At 34.6% G+C, this 15,694-nt stretch overlaps 1 protein-coding gene across 1 annotated transcript in view; it reads left to right on the forward strand.

Annotated features, from left to right (window-relative positions):
• The first annotated feature begins 1,761 nt into the window (after window positions 1-1,761).
• LOC149555110 (actin T1-like protein) overlaps window positions 1,762-15,694 on the forward strand; it is a 46,333-nt gene continuing 32,400 nt past the window's right edge. Inside the window, exon 1 of the mRNA XM_089829118.1 lies at window positions 1,762-1,944. Within this exon, the coding sequence (XP_089685244.1) occupies window positions 1,793-1,944 (152 nt within the window). The 5' untranslated portion in view covers window positions 1,762-1,792. The remainder of the gene's footprint in view (window positions 1,945-15,694) is intronic.

Raw genomic sequence — 15,694 nt, forward strand, 5'->3', positions numbered from 1 at the left:
TACAAAAATAAATAAATAAATTTAAAATAAGTAATATAAAGCATTGAAGTATATATTTAAACATGGTAAGGAAAATATATAGGAATAATTAATATTGATTAGATACATTTGTGAGGTGGAAGATAAAAATAATTTTTTTTTCAAAGTTTATCCACTTGTCACAAATGTGAAAAAGATAAAGTTGCAATTAATTCCTTCATTAATAGAGGTGTTAGAATTAACAAAAAAAAAAAGTTTATTCACTTCTCACAAATGTGGAAAATATAAAGTTGCAATTAATGCATTCATTAATAGAAACGTTGGAAAAAATATTATGAATTTTTCCATTGCCTTTTTCATCATGAGCCAATACAATTTTTAAAAAATTGTATTTTTCAATTCCAAAAAAACATGCAAATTCATATAGCTTTTGTTAACATTAGGGCCTGTTTGGTGACAAGCATAGGAATAGAAAAATAGAAAAGGAAATAGGAATGGGAATCAGAGTAGGGAATGGGAATGGAAAATAACAATCCCATTCCTATTTGGTTCACCTAAAATCTATTTGAGAATTTGTTTGACAATCCTTTAGTTTATTCTAGGGCAATCAATATTACTCTAGGACAATCACTATTATTAGGGCTTTTCTGCTGCTGCATGAAGCTCCTCCATAGATTTTCTACTGCTGTTGTTTCTTGTGTTGCTACTCCAATGCCGCTATCCTGGCCTTCTCACCCTCGAACAGGGATTGTGACAGCCTCTGTGCGAATTGAGAGAGCTAAGGGCCGTTTTTCGTATCTTGCACGATTTTGTCAAAATCGTGCTTTCCTACTTCGTCCACTTCTGCACACAGATCAATCCCACCTTTTCTTGCACAACACGGAGCGAACAAATCCACAAAACTTGTCACACAATATTAAAAAAAGAGTATCTTTATTGAGAAATTCTAGATTTAAAAATGATTAATTGGAAACAAGAAAGCCACAAATCTTCAAATACTGTAATTTGCAAGATTGGAGAAAATATAATTAGTTGCAGGCGCCAAGTCTGTAATTATGATAGACAAATCTTTGCAATTTGATCTCAACCTTTCTATGCCCTTCGTCAATAATGTTGTATGAAGAACCAAAAATTCATCGAAATTGGAATTGCAAGACGTTTTGTCGATCTGAGGATTGCAACCAAAACAAGCAATATTACTGCAAAATTTCTAAGACCGACTTCATACAAATCTCTCACAGCATTGATTATACCATTAACCACAGGCTCCACTAGATCGGTCAGTCCCTGTAATTAAAAAAATTCACAAATTAAGAATCCTCTAGCCAAATCCTATTCTCCATTCCAATAACTGATATTGTTAAGAATGGACTTATGCTCATTTTGGGCTAAAATGGGAATACATAATCCTATTCCCTATTCCCATTTCGCGCACCAAACAAAGAATTCAAAAACATATTCTAATTCTCAATAACCATTCCCATCATATTCCACCAACCAAATGGGCCCTTAATGTATCTTGAAATTTTTAGATTATGCAACTAATATGAAACTTCATAATTCCATTAGTTTCCTGGAACTAATAAATAAATATAAATTCAAAAACCTTTATATCACTTAGGACGAGAGTCTCCTATGCAATTGTATAACATTAATAAAAGGATAAATAACAATTATAAATACATAAATAAATAAATAAATATAAATTCAAAAACCTTTGTATCACTTAGGACGAGAGTCTCCTATGTAATATATATGAAAACTCTCTATTTGGTCGTCCTCACAGTACAGGCATCGGTGAAAAATCGTTGGAATGGATAAGATATTTGGACCAGGTTATCAAGGTGATCCAGGCGTCCCGCACTCTGGCTCAGCGCCTTTCGATGCCGTTATCTGGGGCACGCTTTGGACCAATCTTTTGACGATATGGGAACCTCACTACAACCAGGCCACCAACAGTATCAAGTAACATCACACACACATCCTCTTCTCTTTTCATTCACGCTTTTCTTCTCTTTTCACACCACACTAGAATGTTGATCGTAACATCCTCAAGTAGGGAAATCCCCATAATGTTGGTTCTTGCATATGATTAAATTCTAAACCCTAATCCGTGAAAGTGTTTTGGTTTTGTAAACGCTAATTCTCAGTTTTATTGATTTTTGGAAAACCCTAAGCTTTGAATATTGTTATTCATTTTAACAAGTAGACTGTTTCGCCTGTCAATTTAAAACTTGCTCAGTGCCTCGTCATTTATTCTTAATATTGGATTCCGCATCCCCCTCCCCCACCCCCGAAAGTACCATAAAGAAAAAATGGTTGATGTAAACGGCTCAAAAATACTGAAATTTTGAAGTTCGTATGTTTTTGGGATATTTTTTAGTTATTAGTTTTTAGCAAGATTTCTTCTTGGCAGCAATTTAGCGTGGCTTGTGAATGTTAAGAATGTGACCCTAACATTTTCAAAATATATAATAAAATGGGTTCATCATCGGTGCAGGGGCATCCATTGATCCTCATGCCTCCAGGGGCAAAAGTTGAAATTTTTGTTTTTGTTGAGTTGTTTACATGTAATAAGATCTTCTAATACATTTGATGTATCGAGTCTAGGATGAGTCATTTGGTGTTAGGTATTGCAAAATTGTAAACGTTGTCAAAGTTGCACATTGTTGTCATGCAACATTTGAGATTAGTTTGGCATAAAGTGTCACAATGAAATCCTAATTGGAAAAGTGGTTGATGATAGTTGTAATACCTTTCAAAGGTCATGTAATGTCAACTTAAGGGATTGGGCGATGGTGGATGGAAGTGTGGAAGTGAAACCAAATAATAAAAATATCTATTTCTACAAAGTTCGAGTACTATTTCGCTGTTCCTTTGCATTGCATGTGTTTGTACCATAGTAACACAGCGATGTGTCCCCCCCCTTTTTGCCACTTGTCTCGGAGACGGGGACGCAGTGGGGACTTGGGAACTCCGTCCCCTGTCCCGAGTGGTGCCACTAGATTTCGTCACCTCCGCCAAGGATGGGGAGACGTCCTAGTGTTGAATATTTGCCAATTCAACTATTTATGTTCTAATTCAATGCAATGTTCAACTATATACTCCTCTATATTTTATATTGCAATACATCTTTTCATATCTAGCATTTTAAGTACCATATGTATAGTATATACAACCCCCCTTGTCCCCTGCCACCGTCTCCCTATCATCCCCCTGCTGTCCCCAAATTAAGGCCCCTCTGCCCACTTGTCCCAGAAATTTGACCCTTTGTTCTGCCGTCCCCTTGGGCGGTGTAACTATAATTTGTACGTATTCATGATGCTACAAAACTGATTGGGAGTGACAGATAATTAAATCTACTTTCTTTTGTTTTTTCTTCGTTCAAATTCATTGGATTTTGGAGGAGGCACGATCCATTTAGTGACTGCCACTTCCAGATTTTTGCTATGACAGTCCTGCTGAAGTGTTTTGTACGATATAACATTTGTACAAGCTGCACATGGTATTTTTGGAAAGATAAATGAGTTCAATTTCATTTGGTTTTGGTTTGGATGAATTTCATTATGTTTGAAACAAGTTATGCCCATTTTACTACAAACAAGTACGAAGTCCTAGTTAGGGCTGTAGTGAGAAAACAAGTCAAAATTTGAAGGGTTTCGTATAAAATAACCCACCCTTATTTTAACATTTGTTGGACCCAAATGGGTGTCTAGAATTGTATTTACTTTTTTGATATTACGTTTACAATAAAAGTTATGGCCAAAAAACCAAATTTTCTCCTCCCAAGTTTGTTCAAATCAAAGTGTAAAAATTGGGTCTCTCCATGGGCTCGGCAAAACAAAAAATTGGACTTGGACTTGGTCTTGTGAAAGAACTTGGCAAAGAGAAAAATCATAGTTTACATAAAAGCAAAAAGAAATTAATGCATTTAGAGAACATAAAGAGCCCCATAATCGTTACATTACACATGTAATATGAATCTCAAACGCTCAATATTTGAAATATCATCATACTTATAAACTTTGAAATGTATAACAGCAGCATAATTTTATAAATGTTTACAAAATAGATTTAATAATATGTCCGAATGTAAAAAGCCAGAAAACTAAAGAGTAAATACTTCTCCTTGCTCTACTAGTATAATTCAATTTATCATGCCTTGAACTAGTATGCAATGAGGTATCTAAAGGAGTTGACTCTTCTTCTCCAACAGCAAAGTCCTCGTCTTCATCACTCTCCATCTCACTGGAATCAGCCAAGGCTGCTGCCCATCTCTCTAAATCTGTAATAACTTCTTCAGTAAGGAGGACATCATCACCATCATCCTCTTCATTGATGCTCCAATCATCATATGGATCAACTTTGTCCAAGTCAATGGACTCATGTGAAACACCCTTGACCTCTCTCGTGCGAAGTCAAAGGTTATATCAAATGCAAACAAAATAATTGAGACTCTTTAGAGTCAACCTATTTCTCTTCTTCGCATGGGTGTTCTCAAATACACTCCAATTCTGTTCACACCTAGAAGCATTACATGACTGAGACTAACTACAAATTGCTATCTTTTGAAGATTTGGCATGCCAATACCATAATTCCCACCATGAATCTACAAAAAAGATTTTAGAAATATTAGAATCGAGTAAAATTGTAAGTTTTTAGCAAATATTATTATCAAGTTTCTATTTTTTTCTTCTAGTATTGAACAATTTTTTAAACCCGGTTGTTATATTCTCATGTCAATTGCTTGTTGTGAAGAGAAGTGTCTCCCATCTACACCCTTATAAATCTTGAATCACGAACTTTTTCAAATTCATAAATAAGAATTGTCAAAGATTTAAACCCAACAATGAACAATTCCAAATTCATAAGTCATAAATAACTAATAAGATATAACTGCTGACATGTGGTGACTGATCAAGAAAGTACTGTTATTTTGTACCACTGTGTATAACTTTCAGCACCGTGTTCGTGTCATTTTATTGCAGCCTCGAAAGAGACTTTATTATTTGCGCCTTTATTATTGTCGAGTCACTTGATATGGCACTGATAAAGATGATGACGTGTCTTATATTATTTGACATGGTTCATTGACAACATGTGTTGATTTCTTCCAACTTCTTAATAACACCTTTGATATTTATATGCAATATTGGCGACTCTTTGTATTTGTTGTTGGAATTCAAGATGATGGGAATGCTTACGAGCAAGATTATTCGTCATTCTAGGTGGCTGTAATAGTCTTTAGAATCGACATTTTCTAGTGATTTTGTATTTGCTATTTAATATATTATTCAATTAGATTGGTCTGGGTTGCCTTGTAAACTAGACGTTAGCGATTGCATTATTTCTTTTTTGTGATCGCATCATTTTAGAAAAGTCTACACAATCCTTGACTCTACTTCCCTATTGTAGTTTGAGGTATGTTGTGGTGTGCTCTACTGTTATCTTGTTGCCTATGCTTAGGTGATCCCCAAGAATCTTCTTGAACCAGTGCATTGTCTCCTTCATATATCCCATGACACATAGTTAAGGATTACTGATTTATAATTCATCATAAATTCCACGCCTACAATCCCTTTGGTGGTTTATCAATCTTAATTGTCTTTGTTGGGTCATTAATGTCGAGATGTTTAGTTTGTAGAACCTTGGCCCATTTTAATTTTGGTTTTTTAAGTATTTTCCAAACCAAATTGGCCTTGAGTGCTTTGTTTTTCCATCTTTGATCTTTGAGTGCTACCCTACCATATTCTTTAGGTTTACGCATCTTTTGAATTTCCCATGATACGAGGGCAACTTTATCTTTTTCAACCAAGCCTTGTCGAAGAATTTTCTCATCTTTTGTATTATGGACGTGTTAGCTCTAGAATTGAGTGCTAGGTATAATAGTAGGTAGATGGGTAGGGAAGATATAACTATTTTGAGCGCCACTATTTTCCCAATGCAAGAAAGCATCAACCTTTCCATGAATTCAATCTTTTGTCCAATCTTTCTTTCAGGGGGTTCCACAATTTGGAGTTTCTTAATCCTTTATCTTTTGCCAGATCGAGATGCCAACATGGTAGAGTTCCCTATTTAAGTTCAAGATATTCAATATTTCCATTTCTTTCCTTGTGGAGGTCAAAATGAAGAATAACCTTTGATTTGTCTTGATTGATTTCTTGTTGAGAGGTAGTAACATACAATGATAGATCTTTCAGCCCCAAGAATTGGTAGGCTCGTTTCCTCTTGGCAGCTTTGAAAAGCATAGTGTCATGTGTAGACTATAGACAAGTGGCTCTAGTTTCTTGCTACTCTATTTCCTCTAAGAGTCTTGCTGATTGTATGCTCTTAATAGCCCTTCCTAAAGTTTCAACCATCATAATGAACAAAAATACGTAGTTTTGGTCCCATTGTCTCAAAACTTAAAAAAAGCCTTTTGGTGGGCCATTCACCAGAATAGAATACCTAGCGCCCAAAATGCGCTTAAATATTTAATTATCATAAGCCTTCTAAATATCCAATTTAACCAACATTTGGCCATCTTAGAAGGGTTATGAAGAACAAGAATCATTTCTTGGGCTACAAACCTATCCAATATTGATATGCCATTAACGAACCTAGTTTTCTCTTCTGAGATAATGCTAGGTAGTAGTGGTTTGAGAGAATTTGCTAGACATAATCTCATAAAGTGTATAAAATACTCAAGTTTGGTGGTCTTCTCTTTTTTTTGGGATTAGGACAAGAAAAGTGTTATTTATGGATGCAACTCAAAGCCAAAGGTAGTTTTGTTACCTATCTCTCCTAGCTTGGCTCACCAATCAAAGCTCAACCATTAAACCCGATACGCTCAAGAACTTTGTGCAGGGATTTCATCTCCATGTATGCACATTAACCTCACTTAGTTCATAATGAACGCCACGATGATCTATCATGGCAAGTCCTTGACTTCTAATTATTCCATGCTAAATTTCTAAGATCTATTTAACCCATATATCAATTATGCCACTCTTTCACATGAAGGGGAATATATGAGTTAACCATAACTTATATTTCCAATAACTAGAAACTAACAATTATTTCAACTACAAGGTTCACATGAAATTCAATTGAAACTACCATTGTATTGCATTTCTTATAACTGATTTCTTGATGACTAGAAATAAGAATTAACATAATTAAAAATACATGATGATAATATGTACATCGAATGAAATACGAAACATGAAATAGATACTCGAGAAAAAGCAGATGATGTCCTTGTGTTGTGCAAGTCTAGGCATTTGGAAGAGAGTAAAGCATTGCCATGGGCTTAACCTCCCAAGTGTGGACTTTTGAGTATCCCCACACAATCTCCACCAAGAAAGGCCCTCCTTACCTTGGGAGTAGGCTTGGAACACCATTGTCCTGCCACTGAGCATCCTAGTGTTAAAGTGTTGGCTAGTCCACTAACAAGGTTGTGGACACTTCCCAATCAATCTATCTTCTAACTGCTAGCGCTCTGACCTCTGGTGATCACAGTTGCAATCATGCCATTAATGCGCCTTGGCCAACGATTTTGGATGGGCAACATAGATGCCCGATCACCCACCTCTCGACTTGACAACAAGAAATTATACAAAGGATTTCCATGAGCTAACTTATTATTGAGATTTGAGCATTGTTATTGATTATGTTCACTTTTCATTGTAGGTTTATTTCCATTCACTCCCTTCATCTCGACCATACTAGTCCTCATGGATGAATTTTGGGGTGGTTTCTCATTTGATATCTGGTTTGTAGAATATAAAATTGCCATCATTCCTGCCCAAACTGGCCTATGGCATCATAAATAAGATATGCTTTCATTTTGATTAATTCTTTATCATAAGATGCAGCTCCCATCTCAAAGATATATTGACCATGTCTTTGTATGAGTTGTATTCTTTGACAGAAAACATAAGTGCATTCATATTTGAAATATTAATAGAAAACATGATCTTTCGATTGTGAGAACTCTTTTCTCATATCAATTTAATAGAAAGAAAAGATACACAGGCTGAAACATTTCGATTCTTATTTCAAGAAAAGAAACATTGAAGCTTTTCTTAAGAGGCAAGTTAACAACAATTGCTTGACTTCTCAAAAAATAAGACAACAACCGGATTAAAATGCATGAGTTGAGATTGGTATTGCGCGATTCGGAAAATACAAATAAGTTGGTGTTGAGAATACTGCTTTCCTGTGCAATCAAATCTTATTTTCACTCCCAATATAAAGGGATGCTGGGCAATCTTAGACAAGCTCGACTTCTCATAATCAATCGGTGTATACGATCACTCTTAGTTTGAAAGAGCAGAAAAGAGAGCGAGCAAGATGAATTCCAAAGAAAGGCAATGATGTTTGGATGAACCATTTGATAAGGTGAGAGGCAATGTATTAATGTATCTGTGTTGAGGCGAGCAAAGATATGCAAAGGGACATCCACGTGCATGCTCAGTTACACAAGAATTATTGAGGTGGCGAAGCATTCGCACGGGCCTTCTAATCAAATTTGAATAAAATGGGATAAAACATATAGTCTAGTGACAAAAAAGGGACACAAAAAAAGGTGACCGCTCATGGCAAAATAAATAAACTATTGTCAAGGTCCGAACTAAAAAAAAGGGTAGCAACAAATGTTTTCATTCACGCCTTAATATAATAGTGTCGCTTGTTTGTATTCATGCTTGTTTGAGTAGCCTTAACACACACACACACACAGATATATATATATATATGTTCGCACGGGCCTTCTAATCAAATTTGAATAAAATGGGATAAAACATATAGTTTGATGACAGAAAAGAGACACGAAAAAAGGTGACCGCTCATGGCAAAATAAATAAACTATTGTCAAGGTCCGAACTAAAAAAAAGGGTAGCAACAAATGTCTTCATTCATGCCTTAATATAATAGTGTCGCTTGTTTGTATTCATGCTTGTTTGAGTAGCCTTAACACACACACACAGATATATATATATATATATCTACGTTAAATTTAGAGGTTCACATACACGTGTGTGTGTGTGTGTGTATACATACATAAATATTTTACACCCATCCAAGTATGACTATAGACATGATATTATTATACTTAGACATGATAGAATTTGTAATATATATATTGTGATCATCCACATTATGAAGTTAATCTTTCTTATTTGAGTTTTTTTTTTTATAATGTTATAATCCAACTGGTTAGCTCATGGTCATCCTTCGTACATTCTTGCTTGTCTAAGCGTTTCATCCTTGATCCAGGTGGTTAGATCTCATACCTGATGGCTTGACAGTGGATTTAGATGTCCCATTCCTTACTCCCATTTTGGCAACACTTCCCCCCTTCATCGTGCTTCTGCAAAAGAAAAGGTTCTTGAGTAATATCATGTTTCCATAGTTTGAAATACAAAGAAAATATCACACAACCATTTTCAATTTCCAAAATATTCATTTTTCAATTTCCATTATAATAACTAGCTAATATGTCATATGGAATAATAACTAATAACCAAAATTCCATTTCACATGAATCAAATATCTCAACAACTTTACCGAGCAACCAACTTCACATGAATTCTCAATGTATAGAAGATTATTTTAAATTTAGCAAAAATTTGGGATGTAACATAACCTTCCTCTTGTGTTTCATCATCCTCGATGAACTTTGCAATGAAAATAAAATACTATAACTAAAAACATAAATCCACAACATATTTAATTCAGAGCTCTTTAATAGTTCAACTTCATTGAAAAAGATGAGGAAATTTTTGGAAGATCTCATCATAATCTTCCCAAATGGCATTTTCTTTAGTGTACTGGTCCCACTAGACCTTGCATTGAGTTATGTCTTGATTCTGTAAGCGAAGCTTATGCATCTCGAGTATTTTGAGTGTTTTTATTTCCACCGCCCTTGGGTCTTGCACCTACAAGAGATTACTATCAATAACATGTTCATGATGGTTTACATATTTCTTAAGGTATGATATGTGAAACCATTATGCATCTTGGGGCTAGTATTGAGTTTCTACCAAACTTGATAGTGCTTTTCTGCGGTTTAACCTTTAGGAGGACCTTTTCTCCTATTGAGATTTCTCTAGGGATCCTCTTTGCAATTCATAACTCTTTTGGTCATTTGCCTCCTTCAGCCTTTGATGGATTTGAACTACCTGTTCCTCCATCTCTAGAAGCTTCTCAGGCCTGACAATGATTCGGTCATCAATCTTGTTCCAACTCACAAGGGTTTTGCACTTACCCACATATAGAGCCTCGAAGGGTGCCATTTAGTAGCAGTTTGATAACAATTGATATATACAAATTCCACTAATGGAAGATACACTTCCCACCAGTACTGTTGATCCATACAATATACCCGTAGGAGGTCTTCTAATACTTGGTTCACCCTTTTTGTTTGACTATCGGTCTTAAGGTGGTAGGCAGAGATGATATTCTGTCATGTCCCCTAATCATGATAGTGAAACAAAATAGTTATAATATAAAGAACAATATAAAAATGATATATTTTTGGCATAATAGTAATACATTACTTAGATAAATATAATAATATTAAATAAAATAATAATACTATATTATCAATTAATAATAATGCATGATCATTGTAAATATAAATATTATATATGATCATAAATTTAATGTGTCATAATGTCAAATGCAATATCCTAGTAAGAAAGACTTAAATAACCAAAATATAAATAAATAAATAATAATATACAAATCATTATCATATAATATAATATTACATTATAATAGTAATATTAAAATATAGAAATGAATCATATATAATATGATTCACATATATAATAATATTTTCATATTAAAGTATTAATAAAAAATATTAATATTAATAAATAATAAACATAATAAAACTATTTTGAAGGGACACATCCCTTCTCACAATAAAATATATAAATGAATACTAACGCAAAGAAGAGGAAATATTTAATTTTTTTATATGAAGTAATCTAGCAAATATTAAAAGTTCAAAAAGGGGATATCACAAGTGGTATCAAAACATGACAATGTAGGTGAATAGTAAGTATATTATTATTTCCAAGTCCTAAAAACATACTATCTACCTACCTTGAAGCCCTATAGTGAATGTGGATCATGTGAAAGGGAGAGGGGAGTAATTTGGTCACGTTGAGGTAGAAATTCCCAAAACGAGCTTTGTTCATGAGGGAGCCTCAAGTAGATTGTTTCCATGCCCAAGCACAGTAATCCCATCACTCACTATAGGAACATGTTGATGTAGATAATTTACCACATCAAAGAGATAAATAGTAAATATTTAGGTACATTTTTTCCTCTCCGCATTGATGTATATAATTTGTATCCTTTTGCATTAAAATATATACATCATGTATGTTTCATGTCTTCATGTGTGAGCTTTGTGTCTACGTCGTGTCTTCTTGCATCAATGTGAATACTTTGTGTCTGCAACCACTCATGTATTTACTTCGTGAACACTTTATATTTTCATGCATTAAGATATAAAATCCATGCATACCTTATTGATTCTCGCATCCTAGTCTATGTCATATATGTTAACTTTACAAGAAAACTTAGGTGTAAACGATCATTGCTTGAGGACAAGCAATTTGAGGAAGGTGGATTGTTATGTCCCCGAATCATGATAGTAAAACAAAATAGTTATAATATAAAGAACAAATAAAAATAATATATCTTTGGCATAATAATAATACATTACTTAGATAAATATAATAATGTTAAATAAAATAATAGTAGTATATTATCAATTAATAGTAATGTATGATAATTATAAATATAAATGTTATATATGATCATAAATTTAATATGTTATAATATCAAATGCAATATCCTAGTAAGAAAAAAACTTATAAAACCAAAATATAAATAAATAAATGAAAATGTACAAATCATTATCATATAATATAAATATTACATTATAATAGTAATATTAAAATATAGAAATAAATCATATATAATATAATTCACATATATTATAATATTCTCATATTAAAGTATTAATAAAAAATATTATTATTAGCAATAATAAATCTAATTTGAAGGGACACATCCCTTCTCACAATAAAATATATAAATGAATACTAATGCAATGAAGAGGATATAATCGATTTTTTTTATTTATGAAGGGACACATCACTTCTCACAATAAATCCCTTCTCACAATAAAATATTTAAATGAATACTAACGCAATGGAGAGGAATTAATCGATTTTTTTATTTATGAAGTACTCTAGCAAATACTAAACAATCAAAAAGGGGATATTACATGTTGAATTTGCTTTCCAAGGCCGAGAATAAGGTTTGCCAAAATCTGGATGTTATTTTGCTATCTCTAGCGGATATAATCTTATCTGGGACTCCGTGCAGTCTAAAAATTTCTCTCACAAACTTGTGAGCAATTTCTGGCGCTCAATTTGTTGGGTTACCTAGTATAAAATGAGCCACCTTGGTCAACCTATCCACAACCACTAGGATAGTATTATGTTTGTATTGGGTCACGGGTAACCCTTGAATAAATCCATGGTGATTATTTGCCATTTCCATTTTGAAACCTCATTTGGATGTAATAGCTCGACTGGGTAACGATGCTCTGCCTTGACCCTCTGACATTAGAGGCATCCTGCCACATATTCTGCTGTTTCTCTCTTCATTCCTTTCTAAAAGTACAAGGGTTTCACATTAGCCAACATCTTAGTCACCCCAGGGTGTCTTAAATATGGAGTAGTATGAATATCTTATCTAGGACTCCGTGCAGTCTAAAAATTTCTCTCACAAACTTGTGAGCAATTTCTGGCGGTCAATTTGTTGGGTTACCTAGTATAAAATGAGCCACCTTGGTCAACCTATCCACAACCACTAGGATAGTATTATGTTTGTATTGGGTCACGGGTAACCCTTGAATAAATCCATGGTGATTATTTGCCATTTCCATTTTGAAACCTCATTTGGATGTAATAGCTCGACTGGGTAACGATGCTCTGCCTTGACCCTCTGACATTAGAGGCATCTTGCCACATATTCTGCTGTTTCTCTCTTCATTCCTTTCTAAAAGTACAAGGGTTTCACATTAGCCAACATCTTAGTCACCCCAGGGTGTCTTAAATATGGAGTAGTATGAATTTCTCCTAAGATCATCCTTTGAATTTTTGGATCCTTGGGTATATACATCCTCCCCTTATATCTCAAGAGTCCATCCTCTTCTAGTTGGTATCCTCCATATTTTGGGGTCTTGAGGATCCCTCTAAAGTGCTTGATTGATCTTGTTATAAAAGTCGTCACCAGGTAGACACTATAGTACTAGCTCCTTGAGTCCAATATTTATTGCCACAATAGCTGGTATACGTCTTCATCGGCTCAGAATGGCTGCCACCTTTTTTTCTTTACCCTTAATATAATTGATCTCAGAGTCATAATCTGCTAGAAACTATAACCATCTTCTTTGACGACCATTGAGATTAGGCAAGGTAAATATGTATTTCAGCCCATGATGATTTGACCGAAGTTCGAAAGGCTTTCCAATTAAATAATGCCTACACATTTGTAGAGCATGAACAATGGCCACTAATTCCAGATCACATGATGCATAATTTTGTTTCTAATTTTCAATTTTTGGGATTCATTGGCAATAACCTGATCTTCTTGCATTAGTTCGCCTCCTAACCCTTCTCCTGATGCATCTGTTATAACTACGAATTGATCCTCTGGATCAGGTACCCTAAGTATTGGTGTGGTAGTTAATTTTCCTTTAGGTATTTGGAGGCTGCTTGACATTTTTTAGTCCAAATAAATTTCTTCCCTTTCCTTTGAAGTGAGGTGATGGGGTATGCAATTCTGGAGAAATCTCTGACAAACTTTTTGTTAAATTCAACTAAGCCCATAAAGCTCTTGATCTCTGACACATTCTTAGGCACCGACCAATCTCTAATTACCTTGATCTTGGCAAGGTCTATTGCTATTCCTTGGGCTGATATAATGTGCCATAGTTATTGAATTTCCTTCTGATAAAATGAGCACTTGGATAGTTTCCCAGACAGTTTATGTTCTTGTAGCCTTTGCAAGACTATCTCTAGATGTCTCTGGTGCTCCTCTTCATTTCGGGAGTAGATGAGAATGTCATTAATAAAACTAGCGCAAAATTGTCCAAACAATCCTAGAATATGTTATTCATGAGATTCATGAAGGTTGCCGAGGCGTTAGTTAGCCCAAAGGGTAATACTATGAACTTGTAGTGGCCATAACGGGTTTTGAAGGTAGTTTTGTGAATGTCCTTTTCCTTGATCCGAAGTTGATGATAGCTCGATCTTAAGTCTATCCTAGAAAATATTGTTGCTCCCCTCGTCTGGTCATGGGAAGTTGGTACCTATTCTTGATGGTGACCTTATTAAGCATCCTGTAATCTATGCACAGTGTCATAGTCCCATCCTTCTTGACAAACAACACTGGGGCTCCCCAAGGCGACACTGGGTTGAATGAGTTTCTTATCTTGTAGGTCTTGCAACTGCACTTGTAATTCCATTAATTCGGTAGTGATCATTCAATAAGGAGCTCTTGATATGGGTTCTGCCCCAGGCACCAAATCTATAGTGAAATCAAATACTCTAGAGGGAGGTATGTCGGGAAGTTCTAGAAATACATCCTAAATTTTTTTAAGGTATGGATACTTTCTTCAAAGGATTCTTTCAATTTTCCTCTAATTTCCCCGTTTTCAAAGATTTCATCTTGACAAGTGTGTTGTAAGGGTTCCCTTAAGTCTTCTATCTTTATGGCGAAGATTTCACACCCCTTTCTTCTACATCTTTTAAGCTGCGTGGTTGAGATTTGACAAGGTTTTACCTCGTGCATTATTCCTTGAATGTTTACAGGGTTTCCTTGATCGTCTAGACACTTCATTGTGTTGGCAAGACAATCCACTTTTGCCTTGTGCTCACTGAGCTAGTTTATCCCCATGATGATATTATAAGACCCTAAAGGTGCTACGTACAGATTCACCTTAGTAGAGAAGTTTCCGAAGTCTACCCGAGCATCAAACAAACACTGCTCTGCCCCAGCCTTTGTCTGATTTGCATACTCAAGAGTTTAAGGTTTTGCCATAAATGCAGTTCTCTTAGGAAATGTACTCAACAATTTTGTGGAGATAAAATATTATGTAGCTCTTGTATCAATCAATACAGAGATGGGGTTACCATAAATCTTACCCAGAGTTTTATACAGCCCAATTGATGTTCAACTTGTCGATTGTCCAATGCTACATTTATCCTCTACTGATAAACGACCTAATTAGGGGGTAGTGGGGGTCATGGCTGCTGGTTGGTGTTGAACTTGTTGGGACATTGATTGGCATAGCGGTCCCCACCACATCTAAAACATCCTTTGGGTGGTCTCTTCTTTTCATTCCTTTTTGTTATTGTCATTATTAGTTCTTGCCAAAGGCAAGATACTATTGCATCCATTCAATTCACTTTTCCAATTAAATTGACCAATCACATAATAGAATTTAAAAAACTAAATGGAATTTCAAATGTTCACATCTTTTCTTTATTTTCCAAGATTTTATAGTTCACATTTTTCACAAATTGGTCTATGCTAATTTTGGTAGGGATAAAAATTAATTTCCCCCAACAAAAATACAAAATATATGTTATGTGATGTCATTAAAGACATTTAATGTCATTCATTAATGACAACTTAATT

This window comes from Cupressus sempervirens, chromosome 5, assembly GCF_028749045.1.
Source record: "Cupressus sempervirens isolate cs-2001-9-10 chromosome 5, ASM2874904v1, whole genome shotgun sequence".
NCBI classification, from domain to species: domain Eukaryota; kingdom Viridiplantae; phylum Streptophyta; class Pinopsida; order Cupressales; family Cupressaceae; genus Cupressus; species Cupressus sempervirens.